Genomic DNA, 25,050 nt, shown 5'->3' with positions numbered 1-25,050 from the left:
CAGCGGAAAAAGCGCGGAACGTTAGCTGACTGACAGCAGGGTCACCCAATCAGGGGCGAAGACGTCAGCAGCGAGGTGGGGGGGGGGAGGGAGGAGGAGGAGGAGGAGGGTGGACCGAAAGCATCGTGACCAATGGGCGTGGAGTAAAGGTTGGAGCTCGGCAGGTTAGGCTGGTTGTGGGTGAGAGTATGCTGGGTAAATAATAAAACACACACACACATACATCAGTGGGCAGAGCCAGAGCCCAGAGCCCGCCCCCTCTCCCCCCCACCACCAACATACACACTCCCACTGGCAGCGTCTCCCCCCCCCCCCCCCCCGCCCGCACTGGTAATCTCGGTCCGAAGTTTAACAGGATGGAATTTGGAAGCGGAATCTAGAATCATTTGAACTGCGCCGAGGACAAACTTCGTTGCTCGGTGGAACGGCATGTCGTTGGGGTTTTAGGAGCTGCGAGGCGGAGTGAAGCGAAGCGAAGGGGAGGGGAGCCTCGCACGGAGCCAGCGTCTCCTCCGCGCTCCTGCGTATGTTTTAAGCTGCTGGGCAAGTGGCGTCGGCAGTGGTTGCGCGGCCGATTTCAGTCGGACGCCTAATTGGAAGCAGGAAGGGCAGGCGGCGGCGGCGGCGGCCGCTGTTATTGTTGTTGTTGAAGTCCCGTCCGGCCCGCTCCGGTTGGAAGTTGCTTCTCCTTCTTTTAAACCATGAAGAAATTTTCCCGCATCTCGAAGCCCGAGGGAGCGGGTTATATCGGTGCTGGAGGAGGAGGAGGAGGCGGCGGCGGCGGTAGCGGTTCGATGGGAAGTGCCAGTAACTACCTGGGCAGAGTGTTTAGCGTGGGACGTTACCAGGTGACCGTGGAGGAGCTCATTGCCGAAGGTACGTTGGACCCGGGGTGAAGGGGGCGGGGGAGAGGCCGTGTTGCAGCCACGCGCTCGGGGGGCGGGGGGGGGGGGTGCACAAATTTCGGGCTGTGACAGTCTGCTTCATGGAGAGGTGCAGAGTGGAGGGGAAACGACTCTTTCTCCCCCCCCCCACCCCCCCGGGTTCAGTCCAGCACCTCACATTTTAAACCACGGACCTGACGTTCAGTTTTTGCTTCGAGAGCATTTAAGTTTTTCCCTCCACTTTTTACTCAAATAAAGGCTTCGATTTTATCTTAAAACATATTTTATGTACAAAAGCTCGTTTAAAGGTCAGGCAGAATTAAACATATTTGGTATATCGTGGTCCTGCCATGTGTGATTGTTCCGGAGTAAGCTCCAGGTACTTTAAAATGAGACTTCACCTACCTTTTATACCCTTTTGCCCCGTGCTTTATGTGGAATTTTATTTTAATGTTGTCTTCTTTTGATCCCTTAGCCAGCGGTGTGTTTTAATGTAAGTGTGACAAATTTCAGTTGTTTTTTCTCTGCAGTCCTGCACGTGCAAATCAAACTTATTTAAGTACATCTAAAGAATGTGTGTGTTGTATGTCAGCCAGTGTAGTTTCATTGTACAATAACACAAGGGTAAACATTGCTATAAAGCAAATAAGTGCTTCGACATTGTGTGTATTTCTGTGCAGTATATTGGGTCTGAAGCGTGTTAAATGTACTTACACTACAAGGGTTGCTGAACTTGTATTTTTCTCTTTTAGAACTGGTGATTAAGTGCAATAAATTATCTGACCAGTAGAAGTTGACATGAAGTGTGTGTTAGCTCTATTCTGGCAAGGATATATACTTGCAAGAAAAATAATTTCTATTTGTGTGCAAAAAAACTGGCAGTGCTGGTTTTATTTTTTTACAGAATCAAAACTAATTTGTTACAGTATTTCACAACTCACTCTGCACAGTACATAGTGACAAAACTGGAAAGTAGTATGTAACATTGTATTTCAGTCAAAGTTAAGCACGAGAGCTATTTGTGATCATGAATTACATGATGCCTAGTTTCTATGTAAACAAAATTAATTAGGAAATGTATTTTTATATAAAACTCTGATATGTTATATCATGACATAAATAGCTTTCTTGTGCTACACAAGTTTGTGTTTTAGATTTAAATGATTTCTGAGCAGTCCCCTAATATGGTGCAGTGGTTAACTCTACAGCTAATAACCAGGTTGCCATGCAACCTCTGCATCCTATTCCATCCTGAGCTTCCAACCTCATTCTCTCCACCACAAAGATTGCCTACTTCCATATTGGTAACATCGCTCACCTTTGTCTTTACTGCGACATGACTGCTGAAATCCTCATTCGTGCCTTTGCTATCTCCAGACTTGATTACTCGAATGCTCTCCTGGTCAGTTTCCCATCATCCACCCTCCATAACTTGCAGCTCATCCAAAACCCCGCTGCCTGTATCCTATCCCACACCCAGTCACATTCACCCATCACAGCTGCCCTCACTAATGTACAGTACATTGTCTCCATTTCAACCAACGGTTCAAATTAAATTCTCCGCCTTGTTAAATCCCTCGTTGGTATCAATGCCTTTAGCTGCCCAGGTCCCAAACTCTGGAATTCCCTCCCTAAACCCCTCTGCTCCTTTTTAAGACTTTTTTTTGACCAAGTTTTTGGTTACCCTGCTGATCTCTCCGTTGTTGGCTTAGTGCCTGTTCTCCTTATGCCTCTGAGGTGCCTTCGGATGTTTTTCTATGTTAAAGTTGCTATATATTGGTGTTAATATGTGCAAATCAAATCAATACATTATATCAGCTAAGTTTCTGTGTTTTTAAATGTTAACTATTCTTCCAAAATGATCCACTTAATGTTTTGAAGCTTTACAGTTCCTTTGACTAATGCATGGCTTTACCAGAAAATTTGCAGCTAAAGCTGTTGTAAGCTATAAAAGTCCCTGGGTTTTCAATGAAAGGGGGAGAAAAAAATTCCCATTAATTTTAATTGCTTCATCATCCTATAGAAAACTGCAATCTTTGTCTTTATAACTTGGCTGACAAAGTGGACGTCACGATATGTCAAGCTGTTTAGCAATTTTCTTCCTCATTGGATGTGTTTCTTAGGTTTTTGTTTTGTCCCTTCTACTTGGTTGCTTTCTACTTTTGTTCCACTTTTGTTATTCACTACTCATAACTCTGAACCTTCTTCCCAATTTTCTATTTTCTCCCCAATTACCTCCCATTCAAAACATTTAAATGCAGTCACATTGAATCAGAAGTATTCTGAGATACAGCCACATGCCCTGGGTCTGGCTCAGAAGAAAGTTTTTGATGTTTTGTTTTAAATGTGATGAATTTTGAACTGAGTAGATTATCAATCATATATTCCCAGGAATAAAAGAGCAGGGAGAGAACTTGGATAAACCTGTAACTTCAGTTACAGCTTGCTGCTGTAGTGATGGCTGGGCCTTGGCAAGCATTTAACTCTAAGAAAGGAGAAATAACTTTTTACATAGCACCTTATGTACTTGGGTCATTGTGAGAACATAATAAGTTCCTATATAAAAAAACAATGAAAATACATTTGAAGTGTGGCCACTGTTCTTTAGATGTGGTAGTCAATTTGCATACAGCAAGGTTGCACAAATGCAAATGAATGATCAGATAATCTGTTTTGGCGGTGGTGGTTGAGGGAGGATTGCTGGCCAGGACAGCAGCCTTGCTCTTTGAATAGTGCCATGGGATCTCCTACATCTGCCTGAACAGCAAATCAAACCTCAGTTTAAAGTTTCATCTGAAAGGCAGCACCTCCAACCTTATAGTATTCCCCAATATTACACTGAAGTGTTATGTGTTCAACTTCTGGAGTGGGCTTGAACCCACAACCTTCATTCAGCTACCAACTGATCCAAGTTGACATTTAAAGAGCCAGTGATCTGTCCTGTGTCTACCTGTACTTATTTTTTCCTGAGTGACTTTCTCCTTAGTTTACTTTCCTTTATTTAGGAAGTAACCAGTTCTTCCCCTCCGTCCGCACCCCCCCCCCACAAATCATCTAGCAATGGACTTGGCCTTCAGCTCCCTACAGACAAGAGCTGATAAGTTTTATAGCCTGAACTTCTTAGCCTGCAAGCAACACTGCAGGAGGTACAGCAATGCAGTTAGTCAATATTTGCACATGCATTTGGAGCTGAAATGCAGTGAGTGGGAGGAATCACACTTTATCAAGTAAGGATCAGTATATAATATATTTATACTCTGTCTCTCCTCTCCCTCTTCCGCCCCCCCAATCTTTCTCTCCACCCCCCTCCCACACCCCCTCTCTCTCCCGCTCCATGTAAACTTAGGTGTCCACGGTGGTCCAGTGATCATTTAGAGCAAAACAAGAAGTGATCTGGTTTGGTTGGCTGAATTAGAAGACTTCTTTTGCTTATATAATAGAGATGTGGACAAAAACTATAAATATATTTTGAAATACATTTAAAGAAAAATGAATTTGTACTATCAGCTTTCAAAGCCACTAATTCTACTGCAGCAGCATATGGCTTCATCACATAAAATTCTAGGAGCAACACTAGAAAAATGTTGGTTTCAAGACCTATATATTCCAGTAGGCTACTGTAAACCATGGGCCAGCAGTAATGTAATGAAATGTTTAAATGGAAATTTTAAAAGAAGGAGGTTTATTAATTGTTATATGTATTGCACAATGCCACTGTGCTGTAGAATGACATGAGTTCATGCCTGCAGTTGTCCAATCTCAACCATGTAGTTTGGAGCCAGCAAGTGGAAGCTGGCCTCTTTCCACGTCGAGGGAAGGAAATTGGAAAAGTAGTGACCTCATGTTACTTTTAAAAACAAATCACTTACACTAATATGTCTGCTTCAGTCAGATTATATTATATTCAAATGGTTCTTCATAAATTGGTAACATGTACATGTGATTTGAGTGTTCTGACATAGTATGGATGGCATTGTACATGAGGAATTTGGACAGATTTTTAGTTGGAGCTCAGCAGGATGTAGTTGGGCCGGGTCACCCACTTTCCCAACTACTGAAGAGTTTTGAGGCTGGGTGCTTTCTCCTTTGTCTGCACTTAGTGGCCTCTCCATTTTGAGTGAAATAGTGTTGGGAAATTCCTTTGATCCTATTTTGTTATAAACCCAGAACCAGGCTAGTCTGGCCCCAGAAGAGCACAAATTCCCTCCCCTTAATGACAGAACTAGTTTTTCCATGGAGTGTTGGCCTACCTAGACTCATGTTTTGAAAAAAATACTGAAGTAAGAAACTAAATTAAAACATTAAAATCAGGAGAAATCAAAACAAAAATTCCCTGCACTGCTTCTTGGTTATAGAAGACATCCAGTGAGCACCCTACTTTCATAATCATGGACCACCTAGAAGAAAACTGTAGTTTGGAATGTGGATAAACAGTCAGAAGAAATTTCCTGGTGATCCTTCAGATCCTGGATCTGTAGATGGGATACTTGGCAAGGTCCAGGGGTATGACCCACCAGGAGGTCCTCCAATCTGTTCACCCCATGCAGTAGATGACTGAAAATGAACAGTGGGGGTAATAATGTAAAGAATGCCTGGGATTTTATTTTGCATGGGCCGGTCTACACATGGAGCCAATCGAGCTTGGACCCATAGGGAAATTATCATATGCCTTTCCTTAAAAGGGTGACATCGCTAGTAAAGTAGGGAGGGTTGACTTACCCAAACTGATTGTTCTGATGTGATTTTTATTAAAATAGTGAGGTAAGGGGAAATTATAATGAAAATTAAGCAGCCAGCAGAGTTCACATGATCATATTCAAGAGGCACCCATACGCGAACTATAGCTAGAAATGAGGGAAAGGAATTGGAGGCAATCCGCTCATTACTCTTTCACATTCTGGACCTGCAGATGGCACACTTGGCAAGGATCAGGGGCAAACCCACCAGGAGGTCCTCTGATTTCCTCACCAAATTTCATCAGGTGATCAAAATAAACAGGGTGGGAGAAAAAGAAAGGAATCTGGAGTCCTATTTTGTGTTGGCCTGTAAGAATGTGGAGCCAGGTAAACTTCAATGGGGACACAATCACGTGGACCTGCACCCCACCATAAAGGGGTGACTCCACTAGTATTGAGGAGAGGGCAGGCATATCTAAGCTGGTTTCAAAAGTAAAATAACAAATTAAAACTGTGTAATCGGGCAGAATAATAACAGACTATTGATGTGGTGTACACAAACTAATTTTTAAAATTAAGTAACAAATTAATTCAAAAAATGATGCACTCACCAGAAATAATAATTGGAATCCCATGCAGTGCCCAGTGGTCGCAGAAAGCATTCAACAACCCAGTAGATATTGCATGTTCGTATTCAAGGGTCACACAAGTGTGAATTATAGCTATAAATGTCGGCAGCCTGTTGAAGAAAACTTCCCTGCTGATTCTTTCCATCCTGGAACTGCAGATGGCGGGCATGGCAAGGCCCAGGTGCGAACCTATTGGAAAGCCCTCTGATCTGTGCGCCCATGCATAGTGACTGAAAATAAAAAGGGTGGAGGCAAAAAAGAGAGGATTCCTGGAATGGTCTAAGTATGTATTTGGGAAGTGGGTTCAGATTGCTCGATAACTGCCCTATTCCAATAGATGTTGTACATTACTTGATTGGCCTATATTGCACAGATGCTTTATCCGGTATTGTCACCAGACATGTAAAGGGTTTAAGGTCAAATATTTGCTATCGTAACGATAGTGAGTGGCCCAGTATGGTTTAAATGCAGTTAACATCTCGGTTTTTGTACTGTGCAAAGCTGTGTAACTTGTCAAGCTTTTACACAGCTTTGCATTGTGCAGATCACTGTCCTGAAATGGATGAATTTTAGTACAGTGCTGTAATTTTTCTGTCCTTCCTGTTTTCTGTTTCAGATTCAGCCTGCAGTTTTCTTTCCTTCCTGTCCTTTATTTCTATTTTGAGTGTCTCCTGCAGATTTACGTTGCTGCTGTTTGTTTCAGGTCCTGTTTCCTCCACAAATGCGCCTTTTCATTGTAAGGGAGAAGAAGTTTTCTTAATTTTAAAAATCTTCAGGCTTCTATTCACATTGAAATATCAACAGGAAGAAATATGCATTGGATGTGAGTCTTTGGTGTTCACTTGGATGCCAACAAGAGATCATGCAATAGTCATTGATGACAAGCAACATTAACCAACAGCTACTTCAATAATTTTCTGGCAATTTCCTTACACAAGTTTGTGTGGAGGCAGCTGTGCTTTGCATAGCATGAGGATGCACCTTATTGATGCCAATAGTTTGCTTGGGTCACTTTCATATACACTTTCTAATTCTCACTCCAGTGTGAAATTGACAGATCATCTATGCACTCAGAAGTGGTTTGTAATGTTGGGAAAGGAATTGTAGATTGTATTGATGACCAAAACAATGGCTAAATTGAGACATAACTTCTCTGGTTCAGGTAGGCAGCTTGACATTCTGTATGCAGAATGCTTCGTTCCTGTCCATAGTATTTTAATGAGCCTAATATTTTCAGTGCCCATTGTGCTAATGTCTCATGGAAAAAATCAAAAGGGGCTGCGAATGTTTCAGCATTTAATCAAAATGTATGTGCTGCAGATTAAATGTTTAAAATAAAGGACATATCATTGACATTACATGGATGAAGTTGGGTTCTTGTCAGGGCTGCAAATCTCATTATGGAAAATCCAGTTGCTGAACACTACTGCATACTGGCAGAGGGGTCAATGATTATTATATAGGGTTTTTAAATGTACATCATACAGACATTAGAGTTTCATTTTATATCCCAACATCCTTTTAGTTAGGGAGGTGGAAAATTGACTCTGGTTCCTGATTGTTAACTAGTAATCTCTGGTAGTAAATGTTGGATGAGGACAGGATTGGGATTGGCTGCAATGCCTTGCAGTCAGATAATAGTGTGGTAGCAGGGTAAGGCATAGACATGAATATTGGCCATTTGAGTAAGATCGTAGCTCTCGTGGGACTATACCCCAGCAAGGAGTCAACACATTCAAGAGAGGGGGAAAGAAAATTGGCAAGAAAGGTGGGGGGGGGGGGGGGGAAGAAAGATGGACACTTACTGATATGGTGTGAACATTCTCTGTCTTCGGATAATTTACTGAAGTGACCATAACTGTAGCCCATCTGTACATGCACCTAACTTCAGTAAATGCTGAACATTGCCTCATTACCAGCACAAAGACTGAAATTGAATATCTGCATACATTTAGGGTTTGTGTTTATTTCCTTGAATGTATTGTGCAATTGTGGAGAAAAGTGTAGCAACTAGAACTATACGTATAGCTCAATTAACAGCATAATGTACCATATTTTTTGAGGAATCTTTTTTGAATTATGTTTGCATTGGCTCAAATGTAAGATGGCTGCACTTGTATGCTTTGTTGAAATATATTTAGCTAATATAAAAATCATAATTTCATGTAGGAAATTATTTATTTTGTACATCAAATTGTCTCTGTAAAAATTGGTTTTAATTTTTATGTTCTGATGCTGACGTTGGGCTTAAACCTGAAGTGGCATACAAATAGTCTACATGCTTTGGTTCTAGACAGTTTTCAGTTAACTTTGTCCCATATAAAACTTAAGCAAAACTTGAAAATATTTGTCCTGAAAATAGTTGAAATTTCTAAAGTATCTCCATTACATCATAAGTACAACATTTAAGAGGTGGCTCATATGGGATAATATGTATATTTCATACATTTTTCACTTGTTCCATACACTTGGCAAAGTAACCTATTCAGAATATGTTTAAATAAAAACATCCCCCCCCTCTCTAAATTTCCCTGTCGTAATCAACATAAAATTCTGTACTGTGGTATGATATACATGCTACAGTGTAGCACAACACATTATCATGACTTTCTGTGAATCTTTTCGGGAGCATAAAACACACTCTTGTAAATTAAACTTAATTAACATGATGCCACTTGAAGGTTACCTGACCAGTTATAATCTGTTGCCTACACTGCTAATAGTGAAATTCCATAATACTGAAATACAAAAATGAAACTTTGAGCAGAACAGCAGTAGGCCAGGGTACTTGTATGTTATTGTATAGTCTGCTGTCGGGATCATAATCAAGAAACTCATCTTTTTGTCCAAAATAACTCAATGCAGTTCTCCATAGAATATGCCCTCTACAGTAATCCCTGATTCCAGTAAATACATCTTTACTGGATTTAGAGTTCTATTAATGCATATTCATGGTTAGTCTAGGATTTCAACCATTAATGAATTTTCTGTTATAAATTGTTGAGGACGCAATCTCTCTATCACTAGCCACATACTTTCATAACAGATCTGTGATTTTCCCCATTCTAGTATCTCCAGTGAAGGTACACATCACTGCAGTCAAACAGGCAAATTTCCCACAGATTCCTTCTAACTTTGAGTGGTTGATTAATCATTATGGTTGAACAAAGTTGATTAAACCTCCAGGTCTTGCAGCTGATGTCTATTTGCCACAGGACATTTCTAACCCTATCCACCTTATGTTTTTGATAGAGTCCAGTGCCAAGTTTCCTCAGCGCATTCTTTCATCAGTTCTCTAGTTATCAAATGTTTGTATTGTACTTGATAATGGAGGGTAATATTTTCATGTAGTACATTCTTCAATGTAAAAATAACCAATGGCTTCTACTTGTTAGCCTTGTATGTTACCACTTTGGCAAAGTCAGTCCATTCTTGGCCAGTTTATACCATTGACACTCTTCCTGTTGTTAGGTCCATTTCTGTTTTCTAGTGTGTCTAAGTTTGTTCATTTCACCAATGTACTAGAGACTGACACCATCCAATTTTCATGCACAAAAGCGTGGAAACTTGCTAGTTTTCCTGGCAGCTGCATGGGTATGTACACAAGTTACTTCTACTTAATAAATTTAAACATATTGGCAGAGCTGCCTTTGAAGCCTGGGAGGTTCATCTGAATGTTAGTGCAGCTTGCTGTTAATTTTGACAATGCTAAGTGGTTTCCCCACCATTGTTGTAAACACACAATCCAGCAGCTGCTTTTCTTAATTGGCACCATTTTCATTGTGTTGAGCCTTGCTTTTGGAAGACCATGTGTGGATTTTGCTTTCCATAAGAACGTAAGAAATAGGAGCAGGAGTAGGCCATATGGCCTATTAAGCCTGCTTTCCATTTACTGGTCGTACATATTATGTTGAACCTGCATGCTCAAATTCCTACCATCACCATAAAGACAGAGAGGTACCATTTCTTTTAATGGACTATTTTAACTCATATTGACCTTGCTGTGAAGCACCTCCAACTCTGCAATTTTGTGCAATGTTTGTCTGTCTCTCTCCAGTATCTGCACGTCTTTATAGTATGTTGAGGAACTTGATGTAATATGGCTACAGCGAATACAATCGGAACAGTCTTTGCATGTAATGTGCACCAGTCTCGTGGAACTGTTTCATTGCAGAATGCATTGTCAAAAAAATACGGTTTTACTGGAATTTGTTGTGAGGCGTATTGGAACAGCAAACTGTCTTTTAGAATACTATTCAAACTCCACTGTTAATTTTCTTAAATATATTTCTGCATTATGTAGAATAACATGTATTGGACTATTTTTAGGCAGTAATACATCTTGGGATTTGGGTGACATTGATAAACTGTTTGAGCTTCACTCTTGCATTTCATGATATTTGAACCCCATTCCAAGTAGTGGTATACTAAACTGGAGTTATAAATCACATGTTGACCAGCAAGCTAAAAGGTCCATAACAAGAGTGTAAGCACGGCAGTTTTGCTGCAGCCTCCTTTCCCACTTCTCTGAAAGAGGTGCAGATATGTAAAAGAGGAATGGACAGAAGAAGGCATCACCCTAGTGAGAAGATGGAACATCCAAGGCCAATAGAATAGTAATGTATATGAAGGCCCAGGCTGTACAGGGAGGCTTTGTAAGAGTGTGTGCCATGTTGGCAGCAGAATTTAAGGTGCATATATGTTACATATTTGTATTTATATAGTGCCATATTGCATCAAAACATCTCAGCACCTCACACAGCTAATTACTTTTGAAGTGCAGTGAGTGCATCAGTGAGCAAATGCCTCTGAAAGTAACAGCAGTTATTAATATTCTAGCTATAGGTCCACTTCCCATCTCAGTACACAAGACAGGCCAGGTACTGTACTATTATTAGATACTCTTGCACCACTAGGTTGCATCCACCTCTTTAAAACAACAAACTAATGTTGAATTTTTTGTTTAAATTTGTATGGAAGGAATTGCTGTTTAGATATTTGGAACTGAATCTTAAAGAATAAGATCCTTTTTTTTGGCAATCAATGCCTCAAAGTGTTGTTTTGAGATGCTGAATAAATCCCAGAGCTTAAGTGAACATCTGCATAATTTTTGTATTTGCACAGTGGATATCCAAAGAGCTATCAGGGTATTGTGTGCCATACTGATGCCAAAGCTGTAAGAACATAAGAAATAGGAGCAGGAGTAGGCCATATGGCCCCTCAAGCCTGCTCCGCCATTGAATAAAGTCATGGATGATCTTCGGCCTCAACTCCTTTCCTGCCCTATCACCATATCCCTTGATTCCCCTAGAGTCCAAAAATCTATCTATCTCATCCATGAATATACTTAACCACTCAGCATCCACAGCCCTCTAGGGTAGAGAATTCCAAAGCTTCACAACCCTCTGATTGAAGAAATTCTTCCTCATCTCAGTCTTAAATGGCTGATCCCTTATCTTGCGACTATGCCCCCTTGTTCTAGACTCTCTAGCCAGGGGAAACAATCTCTCAGTATCTACCCTGTCAAGCCCCCTCAGAATATTCTGTTTCAATGAGATCGCCTCTCATTCTTCTAAACTCCAGAGAATATAGGCCCATTCTACTCGATCTCTCATCATTGAACAGCCCTCTCATCCCAGTAACCAATCTAGCAAACCTTCGTTGCACTGCCTCTAAGGCAAGTATATCCTTCCTTAGATAAGGAGACCAAAAATGTGTACAGTACTCCAGGCAAGGTCTCACCAAAGCCCTGTACAATTGTAGTAAGACTTCCTTACTCTTATACTCCAACTCCCTTGCAATAAAGGCCAACATGCCATTTGCCTTCCTAATTGCTTGCAAAACCAGCATGCTAATTTTTTGTGTTTCTTGTTCGAGAACACCCAAATCTTTCTCATCACTAACATTTAATAGTTGCTCACCATTTTAAAAAAAAAATCTGTGTTTCTATTCATCCTACCAAAGTGAATAACCTCACATTCCCCCACTTTATACTCTATCTGCCATACCTTGCCCACTCAAGTAACCTGCCTTTCTTCCTTTGTAGACTCTGTGTCCTCCTCACAGCTTACTTTCCCACCAAGCTTTGTATCGTTAGCAAACTTGATTACATTGCACTCGGTCCCTTCATCTAAGTCATTTAATATAGGTTGTAAATAGCTGAGGCCCAAGCACCGATCCTTGTGGCACCCCACTAGTTACAGCCTGCCAACCTGAAAATGACCCGTTTATCCCTACTCTCTTTTCTGTCTGTTAACCAATCCTCTATCCATGCTAATATATTACCCCCAACCCCACGAGCCCTTACCTTGTGTAACAACCTTTGATATGGCACCTTATCGAATGCCTTTTGAAAATCCAAATATACTACATCCACTGGTTCCCCTTTATCTACACTGCTAATTACATCCTCAAAAAGCTCTAATATATTTGTCAAACACTATTTCCCTTTCACAAAACGATGTTGACTCTGCCAAATCATATGATTTTAAGTGCCCGGTTACCACTTCCTTAATAATGAATTCCAGCATTTTCCCAACGACTGATGTCCTGCTAACTGGCCTGTAGTTCCTTGTTTTCTCTCCCTCCTTTCTTGAACAGCGGGGTCGTATTTGCTACCTTCCAATCCACTGGAACCGTTCTAGAATCTGAGGAATTTTGGAAGATCACAACCAATGGATCTGCTGTCTCTGTAGCCACTTCTTTCAGAACCCTTGGATGTAATCCATCAGGTCCAGGGGATTTATCAGCTTTTAGTCCCATTAGTTTCTCCAATACTTTTTCTCTACTGATAATAATTACTGATATTAAGTTCTTCACTCTCATTCTGGTATGCTTTTGGTGTTTTCTGCTGCGAAGAAGGATAAAAAATATTTGTTTAATGTCTCTGCCATTTCCTTATTCTCCATTATAATTTCTCCTGTCTCAGCCTCTAAGGGACCAATGTTTACTTTTGCTACTCTCTTCCTTTTTACATACTTGTAGAAGCTCTTACAATCTGTTTTTATATTTCTTGTTCGTTTACTTTCATATTCTATTTTCTCCCTTTTTATCAATTTTTTGGTCATCCTTTGCTGGTTTCTAAAACTCTCCCAATCCTCAGGCTTACTACTCTTTGCAATATTATAAGCCGCCGCCTTTTAATCTAATACTATCCTTAACTTCTTTAGTTAGCCACCACGGATGAATCACCTTTCCCGTGGAGTTTTTATTTCTCAATGGAATGTATATTCCTTGAGAATGTTGAAATAGTTCTTTAAATGTTTGCCATTGCTTATCTACCATCATATCCTTCAATCTAATTTCTCAATCTACCTTTGCCAACTCACCCCTCATACCTATGTAACTGGCTTTATTTAAGTTTAAGACCCTCTTTTCTGACTTAAGTACGTCACTCTCAAACGCTATCATGTTATGGTCATTCTTCCCCAGAGGATCCTTTTACTGTGGGATTACTAATTAACGCTGTCTTATTACACAGTTCAAGATCTAAAATAGACTCTTTCCTGGTTGGTTCCATGACGTATTGTTCTAGGAAACTGTTTCGAATGCATTCCATGAACTCGCCCTCCAGACTACCTTTGTCAATTTGATTTGTCCAGTCTATCTGTAGATTAAAGTCCCCCACAATTATTGCGTTACCTTTGTTACAAGCTCCTATTATTTCTTGATTAATACTCTGTCCAATGGTGTAGCTACTATTAGAGGGCCTATAAACTACTCTCACGAATGTTTTCTGCCCTTTGTTATTTCTTATTTCCACTCATAGTGATTCTACTTCCTGATCTTCCCAGCCAAGATCCTTTCTCACCACTGTCGTTATGTCATCCTTTATTGACAGGGCTACACCCCCTCCTTTTCCACTTTGCCTGCCTTTTCAAAACATCAAATACCCTGGAATATTTAGTTCCCAACCTTAGTCACCTTGCACCCATGTCTCTCTACTGGCTAATAAATCAAACCTATTTCCATTTGTGCAACTAATTCGTCTATCGTGTTACGAATGTTCCATGCATTCAGATAAAGAGCCTTCAATTATAACTTTTTACCATTTTTGCCTGCTTTGACCTTATTTGCTGATGCACTATTATCATTAAACTCCCTGTCCCTTCCTGCCACACTCTGCTTATCTTTACTCAAATCACTACACTGCTCTGTTGCCTTGACTTTTCTCTCAAGATTTCTAAATTTCCCCTCAACTGACTCCCCTCCTCCCCCCCCCCCCCGTCTCAAATTTTAAAGCCCTATCTACACCCTGGTTATTCGATTTGCCAGGACTCTGGTCCCAGCCCGGCTTAAGTAGAGCCTGTCCCAAGGAAACAGCTCCTTCTTTCTCCAGTGCTGGTGCCAGTGCTCTACGAATCAAATCCCCTGTCTCCCACACCACTCTTTGAGCCACGCATTTAACTCTGATCTGTTTGTCCCTATGCCAATTTGCGCGTGGCTCAGGTAGTAATCCAGAGATTATTACCTTTGAGGTTCTGTTTATTAATTTAGACCCTAACTCCTCAAACTGTCTCAGCAGAACCTCATTCTTAGTTCTATCTATGTAGTTGGTTCCAACATGGACCATGACAACTGGATTCTCCCCCTCACGCTCCAAGTTCTTTTCCAGCCACGAGGAGATGTCCTTAACCCTGGCAGTGGGCAGGCAATCGAGACTTCAGGACTCTCTGTCGCGGCTGCAGAGAATCATGTTTATCCCCCTGACTATACTATCCCCTACGACTACCACATTCCTTTTAACTCCCCCCAATTGAATGGCCTCCTGTACCACAGTGCCATGGTCAGTTTGCCCTTCCTTCCTGCAGTCCTTGCTCTCATCCATACAGGTAGCAAGTACCTCATACCTGTTGGGCAAGGTCCAAGGTCTGGAACTCACTGCCTGAAAGGGTGGTAGAGGCAGAAACCCTCAACTCCTGGTTCCCCATATGTGCCTGACTTGCAGTCACACCCTCCTGTCCCTGACCACTGAATGAATCTAAACCACTGTCTAATCTAATGGATGTGACTGCCTCTTGGATCAAAGTGTCCAGATAACTCTTCCCCCTCCCGGATGCAGCGCAATGTCTGCAGCTCAAACTCCAGCTCAACAACTCTGAGCTGAAGCTCCAAGCTGCAGACACTTTCTGTAGATGGTCTCCATCAGCTCCCACGCACTCCAGGTACGACATGCCACCTGCCCTGCCATCTCTAACATTTAATTTATTTACTTTATTCGAGTTATTAATCAGTCGCTACTCTTTTTTTTTATTAACTAGTTAATTCATCTACTTCAGTTATTGATTTAAGCTGTTAGGTTAACCCACTGCCCTAACTTAGAGAGAGCAAAAAAACCCAGTAATACACACCAACCAATCACCCATCTGCTGTCCTGTTTCGTCACTCTTTGATTTTATTGTTTTTGATTTCACCGAATGTTCAGGTCCACACTGTCGCTCCACCTCCACTGCTCCCCGCTCTCATTCTCCTTCAGGTCCACACTGTCGCTCCACCTCCACTGCTCCCCGCTCTCATTCTCCTTCAGGTCCACACTGTCGCTCCACCTCCACTGCTCCCCGCTCTCATTCTCCTTCAGGTCCACACTGTCGCTCCACCTCCACTGCTCCCCGCTCTCATTCTCCTTCAGGTCCACACTGTCGCTCCGCCTCCGCTGCTCCCCGCTCTCATTCTCCTTCAGGTCCACACTGTCGCTCCGCCTCCGCTGCTCCCCGCTCTCATTCTCCTTCAGGTCCACACTGTCGCTCCGCCTCCGCTGCTCCCCGCTCTCATTCTCCTTCAGGTCCACACTGTCGCTCCACCTCCACTGCTCCCCGCTCTCATTCTCCTTCAGGTCCACACTGTCGCTCCACCTCCACTGCTCCCCGCTCTCATTCTCCTTCAGGTCCACACTGTCGCTCCACCTCCACTGCTCCCCGCTCTCATTCTCCTTCAGGTCCACACTGTCGCTCCACCTCCACTGCTCCCCGCTCTCATTCTCCTTCAGGTCCACACTGTCGCTCCACCTCCACTGCTCCCCGCTCTCATTCTCCTTCAGGTCCACACTGCCGCTCCGCCTCCACTGCTCCCCGCTCTCTTATTCTCCTTCAGGTCCACACTGTCGCTCCGCCTCCACTGCTCCCCGCTCTCATTCTCCTTCAGGTCCACACTGCCGCTCCGCCTCCACTGCTCCCCGCTCTCATTCTCCTTCAGGTCCACACTGTCGCTCCGCCTCCACTGCTCCTCGCTCTTTTATTCTCCTTCAGGTCCACACTGCCGCTCCGCCTCTGCTGCTTTTCGCTCTTTTATTCTCCTTCAGGTCCACACTGCCGCTCCGCCTCTGCTGCTCTTCGCTCTTTTATTCTCCTTCAGGTCCACACTGCCGCTCCGCCTCCACTGCTCCCCGCTCTCTTATTCTCCTTCAGGTCCACACTGTCGCTCTGCCTCTGCTGCTCCTCGCTCTCTTATTCTCCTTCAGGTCCACACTGTCGCTCCGCCTCTGCTGCTCCCCGCTCTCTTATTCTCCTTCAGGTCCACACTGTCGCTCCGCCTCCACTGCTCTTCGCTCTCTTATTCTCCTTCAGGTCCACACTGCCGCTCCGCCTCTGCTGCTCCTCGCTCTTTTATTCTCCTTCAGGTCCACACTGCCGCTCCGCTTCTGCTGCTTTTCGCTCTTTTATTCTCCTTCAGGTCCACACTGCCGCTCCGCCTCTGCTGCTCCCCGCTCTTTTATTCTCCTTCAGGTCCACACTGCCGCTCCGCCTCCACTGCTCCCCGCTCTCTTATTCTCCTTCAGGTCCACACTGTCGCTCTGCCTCTGCTGCTCCTCGCTCTCTTATTCTCCTTCAGGTCCACACTGCCGCTCCGCCTCTGCTGCTCCTCGCTCTTTTATTCTCCTTCAGGTCCACACTGCCGCTCCGCCTCTGCTGCTCCTCGCTCTTTTATTCTCCTTCAGGTCCACACTGCCGCTCCGCCTCTGCTGCTCCTCGCTCTTTTATTCTCCTTCAGGTCCACACTGCCGCTCCGCCTCCGCTGCTCCTCGCTCTTTTATTCTCCTTCAGGTCCGCACTGCTGCTGCGCCGCGCTCTTTTATTCTCCTTCAGGTCCACACTGCCGCTCCGCCTCCGCTGCTCCCCGCTCTTTTATTCTCCTTCAGGTCGGCTCCGCCTCTGCTGCTCCCCACTCTTTTATTCTCCTTCAGGTCCGCTCCGCCTCCGCTGCTCCCCCGATGCTGGTTTTCCTATTTTCCAATAAAGGCAAAGTTTTGGTTTTGTAGCAATGCAACTGTAATGGAATCTTGCCTTAAATGTGTTGCAGTATTTCAGTAGCTGATTTCAGGGACAAAACTATGACAGCACTTCTCAAGCTCATTGCAAGCAAAGGAAATTAATACTGTAACAATGTTCTGATAACTCTTAACAAAATATTTGCGTTTTCACATAGCTCTTTGACTAGGAGTGCTAACTTGAGGTAAATGTGGATAATGTACATTAATTATTTTGTCAAATGACCGTAAATATGTTGTGTGATTAACAGCATTGTGGAGATATGTACATTGGACAGTGATTGCTGAAGTAAGATGATTGGAGATATTTGAGTTATGTTGCTACCGATGTATGCATTGAAAGAGAGTTGGACGAGAAGAATTGCGAAGCGGTTACCTGAACTAGCCCAAGAGAAAGTGCTAAGGCTGATCGTGATGAGAAATATTGCATTCATTTAGCACATTATTCAGGAAGTCAAGGAAAGTTGGGGTTGTAATGATCTGGAAAAGTTGCAGTTAATAGTCAGGCAAACGAGATGATGGCTGGAGGTGCAATGGAATATAAATTGGAAGCTGATACAATCCACATATGCAGAGTTCAGAAAGTACAGAGTGCACTGGCATGCAAAATTGAGCAGAGACCACTTAGAGACACAGTTGAGTAACTTTGTATTTTGTGTTTATTTCATTCTCTTTCCACTTCCCTTGAGATAGATTAGTTGTCATGGCACTTTAGATATCCTGCGTGTTGGTGACCATTTCCCAGGTCCTTGCCAATGGGCTGTGGTCAGTTCGGTTGTATTTTAAAAACAGCTGAGTAACTCGCATTATTTGTATTTTTCATATATCATTGCCAATGGAAAAGTGCTTTCCATTTAGCACTAGTCCATAATGTTGATTTAAGATTTTAAATTGGTTATAATTGGAATCATAGGCATGAAGCTACATCTTTTTATTTTTCATTGTTTTAAACTCATGGCTGAGGATGTTGGGAGCAGTCATAAAAGGCACACAACCTTTCACACTTTGGAACATTTATTGTAACATTATCCTTTGTCCCATTTGACTACTCTATATTTCTCCAGTCTTTCCTCAATGTGCCACCTCTGTAGCTTGATTCTTAACTTGATTCATTTTGATTTTCATTTCCTAAATATCCTAACATAGCTAGCATGTCTCCTACAATGGTTTCTCCTTCTGTCCCTGCACAGACTTCTCGAGAATGCTCCAATATTCTATCCTTGATCCGTGGCCCCTTCCTTTTCCTCATCCACGTGCTCCCTCTCACTAAGATTATCCATTGATATGGGGTCAGCTTCCATGTGCATGTTGAAGACGCCCAGCTCTATCTACTTCTTTGCCACCACCTTTGACTTCAAGACTAACGCTGTGATCCAACTACTTGCCTATGGGTGAGTGCCATGTTTTGGGATTTTTGATTGTGTCTTTTACTTCATCAAAAGGATTCAGGTTGAAAGAGCTGCAGGAATTTAATTTATTTGAGGAGTGAAGTAAGTGGAATTTGCTTTGATTGTTACTCTGAAGGTTGCTGTCTGTAAATAAAACAGTTTTATGATTTGTAGCAGGTCTTGTCGCACTAAGTGTTTCTCAGTTTGCCTTTGGGAAGAATGGAGGGGTATACTTGGGGAAATGTGCAAAAGGCAGGGTACCCAATTCAAATTACAAGATGATTCTATTGTTACATCTCTAGGTAATGCTGTTGTATAATTAGATTTTGGCAGTACAGGCACACACCTGAATGTAAGGTACTCAGACCTCTTACGAGATTGACTAGCACCACTACCTTAGAGAATGTCTAAGGCAGACCTGAAATTTCCAACAGTCCAACAGAACTTTCTCCAACTTAACATTGGCAAGAACAAAGTTATCCTGTTCAACTCCCACCAAAAACTAAGCCCAAGTCCCTGATTCCATCCCCCTCAGCTGTGCATTTAGATTGACCCAGTGATGTGCAGCTTCAGTCCTGTTTGACTCTGACATGAGCTTCAAACCCCATACTCTGTTCATCATCAATGTCTACCTCTGTCCTTGGCTTACTTCGCTGCAGTTGAAACCTTTATCCGCACCATCATTACCCCAGGCTTAACTTTTCCAGTGCTCTTGCTGGCATTGAGCTTGACACCCGACATAAACTCTAACTCGTCCAAAATTCCTTTACTTACATTCTATCATAGTATCAGCTGTGGCTCAGTTGGTAGCACTCTTGCCTCTGAGTCAGAAGGTCATGGGTTCAAGTCCTACTCCAGAGACTTCAGCACAAAATCTAGGCTGACACTCCAGTGCAGTACTGAGGGAGTGCTGCATTGTTGGAGGTGTCATCTTTTGGATGAGACGTTAAACCAAGGCCCCGTCTGCCCCCTCAGGTTGACATAAAAGATCCCATGGCACTATTTTGAAGAAGAGCATGGGAGTTATCCCCGGTGTCCTGGCCAATCTTTATCCCTCAACCAACATCACTAAAAAACAGATTATCAAATTGCTGTTTGTGGGAGCTTGCTGTGTGCAAATTGTGCTGCCACGTTTCCTACATTACAACAGTGACTACACTTCAAAAGTACTTCATTGGCTGTAAAGCGCTTTGGGACGTCCTGAGGTGGTGAAAAGCGCTATATAAATGCAAGTCTTTCATAGATTAAATCTCACTCGCTTATTGTGCCTGACCTTAGTTGGCCCTCTATCTTCCATTTCTTTGAATTCAAAATCCTCAACTTTGTTTAAAAAAAAAAATCTGGAATGAATAGTGACACCGTGCAATGACTTCTGCTTTCTGGGGCCTCGTGATGCCACTTCCTCCTGCAAAGTTCAAACTTGCAAGAGCTCAGTGCCTTGCTGATGCTAAGGATGCTGGGATCTTTGTGCTATTGTAAGAATTTGTTACTTCAAAAATAGCTGCTTTTGGCGAGGCACCTTGCAATTCATAGTGCTACAATTGATTGTCTGATTGGCAATCTACAAGTGAAGTAGTTATTGACTGAATCAAATTACACATTCCAGGCAGAGTGTTGGGTGAGTGGTGTTCAATTACACCTCCCACTTCCCTGCCTTGTCAGTGCAGTTCCCCACTAGGCAAAATGATGTGGTCAACAAATGCAGCCTATTAAATATCATACGTGGTGTCAGAGTTTTAATGGTATTGTACCTGCAGGTGGCACGATGAACGTCACATTATGTGACTAGTTGATTACTGGAGCTCCACCCACTGTTATGTGACAGCCCCAACTGACCATGAACAGTACTTGGAACTGAAACATTGCTTGGTAACCTGATGAGTTAAGTTTTCTCAGGCAATGGCAACTGATCTACCTGATCTGTCTTTGAATTAAATTGTTTCATTTGGGAGCTAGATTGACAAATATTAGATTAACTTCACATAAAGATGCTTTGTCACCAGAAGTGCCTAACATTTAAGACTAAACTGCTATTAGAGACAAACTGCCATTAACAGATGTTAATTTTAATTTTGTGCTAGTAATATTTACTAGGAATTTGTTGAATAGTATGTTTGTAAATGTTTTCGACTGCTATAGGAAGTCTTATAACTTATGATATTGTAATTCTCTGACCATTTGCATGGTCAAACTGATTATTAAGGGAAAGAATGAAGAGAAGTGTAAAAGTCAGTAAACATATATGGTAAATTGTAGTGTTGGATTACTTGTGGCTAGTGTTTAATCACTTATTTTTGTACATTCTGTATCGTATATTGCATTGATCACACACAATTGTATTCAATCTGGTATGGGAGAAAGCTACGACTTTCAATTTGGAAATGTAATAGTTGTATTAAGAATTGTACATGGAATTATGCTTGATTCACTCAAAAACTGCTACAGTAGTAATTTTTGCAATTTCGATAGTAAATTACATTGTTTCAAATTCATTTTAGTTGTGGTCTTTGTTGATTTTATAGATTAATATCATGAGTGGTTTTGGAGGTAGAGTGGACTGGTAGGTCTTTTTGCAATCATTCATTGAGAGGTTTTCAAAATATAATTTGTTTTGGCACTGTCTGAAAAATCTTCAGACTTCTGTCAGCAGGCACATGATTGGGATTTTGATGTAAGCGATTTTTATTGCCAGAATTGAAATTCCAAAGTATGTCGTCTAGTTCCAAAGAAGGCAGGATAATGAATTACAATTTTCCACTAGTTTTATTTCTGTACTGGTTTGTTAAATTTTTCCATATTCTCTAGTCTGGAAATAGTCAAAAGTCCTCTGGGAGCCTGCTACCTGTTTCTTTGAGCAGAGAGATGCCCAAATTTTATTTATTTTAGGATTATAATTAAGATTTTAAATTTTTATATTTTGCTGTATCTTGGGTGGGGGGTGGATATTCATTAATTGTAATTAAGTGAACTTGCAGGAGGGAGAAATTAATGATTATACATATTTAAGGTCTACTTTCATTGTATTGCTTCTTCACAACATGTTGTAAAAGATAAGGATACTGTCAGAAGATAGCTTTTGAACTTTTTGAAGACTGTATGTATAAAGAATAAAATGTTAGTCAGTTCTTTTGAGTTCCATTGTTGGAGTTTAGCTTGCAGAATTTTTTGCTGAAGAAGTAAAAATAAAATGTGTGTGTTTTGAATGTAGAAAAGTGCAGTACTCCCTCTATGGTTCTACAGTTCTTGTGTCTTCATGTTGACACTCAGTTAATTGCATGCAGAAAGTTTTGTAAAGCTTGTGTTAATAAATTACTGGTTCTGTAGCCTCACAAGTGGCTCACTCGGTCTTTGGAATGTGTTGCACAAGCATTCCAGTTCATTATCTCATTTGAAGTATGAAAATTTAGATCACATATACAATTAAACCTGTACAAACGGACACTATTGACAGTCCCAAATAATTTACATTGTAATAGATACAAGTTGCACCTTGAAACCACGGACACTCGCAAATTACAAACTACAGACAGCCTTCAACGCGCACCGTCCGTTTACAACTTAAAGCATGGGACACGCAGGTAAGTACGAGGTGGCAGTGGGTGAAAGAATCCGCTTTTGGAAAATGAAGCTGTCTTTACCCAGCACCCATAGCGGCAAAGAAACCACTCTATTTCTGGGATTGATGCTTGGCAGGGGAAACAACCTCTCAGCATCTACCCTATGAAGCCCCCTCAGAATCTTGTATGTTTCAATGAGATCACCTCTCATTCTTTTAAACTCCAGAGAGTATAGGCCCATTCTACTCAACCTCTCCTCATAGGACAATCCTTTCATCCCAGGAATTAATCTAGTGAACCTTCATTTCACCACCTCTAAGGCAAGTATATCCTTCCTTTGATAAGGAGACCAAAACTGCACACAGTACTCCAGGTAAGGTCTCCCCAAAGCCCTGTACAATTCTTGTACTCCTTCCTTATTCTTGTACTCCAACCCCCTTGCAATAAGGGCCAACATGCCATTTGCTTTCCTAATTGCTTGCTGGACCTGCATGTTAACTCTGTTTCTTGCATCAGGATACCCAAGTCTCTGAACACCAACATTTAATAGTTTCTCACCATTTAAAATATATTCTTCCTACCAAAGTGAATAACCTCACATTTCTCCTTCTGCCATCTTCTTGCCCACTCACTTAACCTGTCTGTATCCCTTTGCAGACTCATTATGTCCTCCTCACAGCTTACTTTCCCACCTAGCTTTGTATCGTCAGCAAACTTAGATACATTACACTGGGTCCCTTCATCCAAGTTATTAATATAGATTGTGAATAGCTGATGCCCAAGCACCGATCCTTGTGGTACCCCACTAATTACAGCCTGCCAACCTGAAAATGACCCGTTTATCCCGACTCTCTGTCCGTTAACCAATCCTTTATCCATGCTAATATGTTCCCCCCCCCCCCCCCCACCAACACCACGAGCCCTTATCTTGTATAACAACCTTTCATGTGGGACCTTTATCGAATGCCTTTTGAAAATCCAAATATGCGACATCCACTGGTTCCCCTTTATCTGCGCTGCTAGTTACAGCCTCAAAAAACTCTAATAAACATGTTAAACATGATTTCCCTTTCATAAAACCATGTTGACTCTGCCTAATGATATTATGATTTTCAAAGTGTCTGTTACCACTTCCTCAACAATGGATTCCAGCATTTTCTGATGACTGATGTCCTGCTAACTGGCCTGTGGTTCCCTGTTTTCTCTCTTTTCCCCCACCCCCCCGATTTCTTGAACAGCGGGATTATAAAGACTGTGGAATGAGGGGGGACGCACTGAGGAACGCGGACTCGGATGGGTGGAAGACTGGGAAATGAGGATTCGGGGTGGGGGGAGCTGCGGAATAGGGGGTACTGGGGAATGTGGTGGAGGGGAACTGGGGAATGAGGACTCTGGTTGTGGGAGAGGAGGATGGTCGTGGGGGGGGTGGGGGGGGAACGAGAAGAGAGACGGGGGAACGAGGACGGGGTTGGGGGAAGAGGAAGAGGAGGAGGAGGAGGAGGAAACGAGGACGGGGGTGGGGGGGAGGAGGGGGACGGGGGGAGGAGGAGGAGGAGGAGGGGGGGGGGAGGAGGAGGAGGAGGAGGAGGAGGACGACGACGACGGGGGAAGGAGGGGGAGGAGGAGGAGGAGGAGGAGGAGAGGAGAGGAGGAGGAGGGAACGAGGAGGAGGAGGAGGAGGGAACAAGGAGGGGGAGGAGGAGGACGGGAGGAGGAGGAGGGAACGAGGACGGGAGGAGGAGGAGGGAACGAGGAGCGGAGGAAGGAGGGGGAGGAGGAGGAGGAGGGAACGAGGAGGGGAGGAGGAGGAGGAGGGAACGAGGAGGAGGGGAGGAGGAGGAGGAGGAGGAGGGAACGAGGAGGGGAGGAGGAGGAGGGAACGAGGAGGGGAGGAGGAGGAGGAGGAGGGAGCGAGGACGGGAGGGGGAGGAGGAGGGAGCGAGGACGGGAGGGGGAGGAGGAGGGAGCGAGGACGGGAGGGGGGGGGAGGAGGAGGGAGCGAGGACGGGGGGGGGAGGAGGAGGAGGAGGAGGGAGCGAGGACGGGGGGAGGAGGAGGAGGAGGGAGCGAGGACGGGGGTAGGAGGAGGAGGAGGGAGCGAGGACGGGGGGAGGAGGAGGAGGAGGAGGAGGGAACGAGGACGGGGGGGAGGAGGAGGAGGAGGAGGGAACGAGGACGGGGGGGGAGGAGGAGGAGTAGGAGTAGGGAACGAGGACGGGGGGGAGGAGGAGGAGGAGGAGGAGTGAACGAGGACGGGGGGGGAGGAGGAGGAGGAGGATTGAACGAGGACGGGGGGAGGAGGTGGGGACGAGGACGGGGGGAGGATGAGGGGACGAGGACGGGGGGAGGAGGAGGGGACGAGGACGGGGGGAGGAGGAGGAGGAGGGGACGAGGACGGGGGGAGGAGGAGGAGGAGGGGGGGAGGAGGAGGAGGAGGAGGGGACGAGGACGGGGGGAGGAGGAGGAGGAGGGGGGGAGGAGGAGGAGGAGGAGGGGACGAGGACGGGGGGAGGAGGAGGAGGAGGGGACGAGGACGGGGGGAGGAGGAGGAGGGGACGAGGACGGGGGGGAGGAGGAGGAGGGGACGAGGACGGGGGGAGGAGGAGGAGGAGGAGGGGACGAGGACGGGGGGAGGAGGAGGAGGAGGAGGGGA

The 25,050-nt window shown here is 43.7% G+C and overlaps 1 protein-coding gene across 2 annotated transcripts in view; it reads left to right on the top strand.

Annotated features, from left to right (window-relative positions):
* The first annotated feature begins 330 nt into the window (after positions 1 to 330).
* bmp2k (BMP2 inducible kinase) overlaps positions 331 to 25,050 on the top strand; it is a 131,054-nt gene continuing 106,334 nt past the window's right edge. For both annotated transcript variants that reach the window (XM_067990657.1, XM_067990649.1), the window contains exon 1: positions 331 to 876. In XM_067990657.1, the coding sequence (XP_067846758.1) occupies positions 702 to 876 (175 nt within the window). In that variant the 5' untranslated portion in view covers positions 331 to 701. The remainder of the gene's footprint in view (positions 877 to 25,050) is intronic.

The sequence above is a fragment of the Heptranchias perlo genome, chromosome 1, assembly GCF_035084215.1.
Source record: "Heptranchias perlo isolate sHepPer1 chromosome 1, sHepPer1.hap1, whole genome shotgun sequence".
In the NCBI taxonomy this organism is placed as follows: Eukaryota; Metazoa; Chordata; class Chondrichthyes; order Hexanchiformes; family Hexanchidae; genus Heptranchias; species Heptranchias perlo.
Note: the sequence above shows the minus strand (reverse complement) of the source record. Positions and strands in the feature narration are given on the sequence as shown.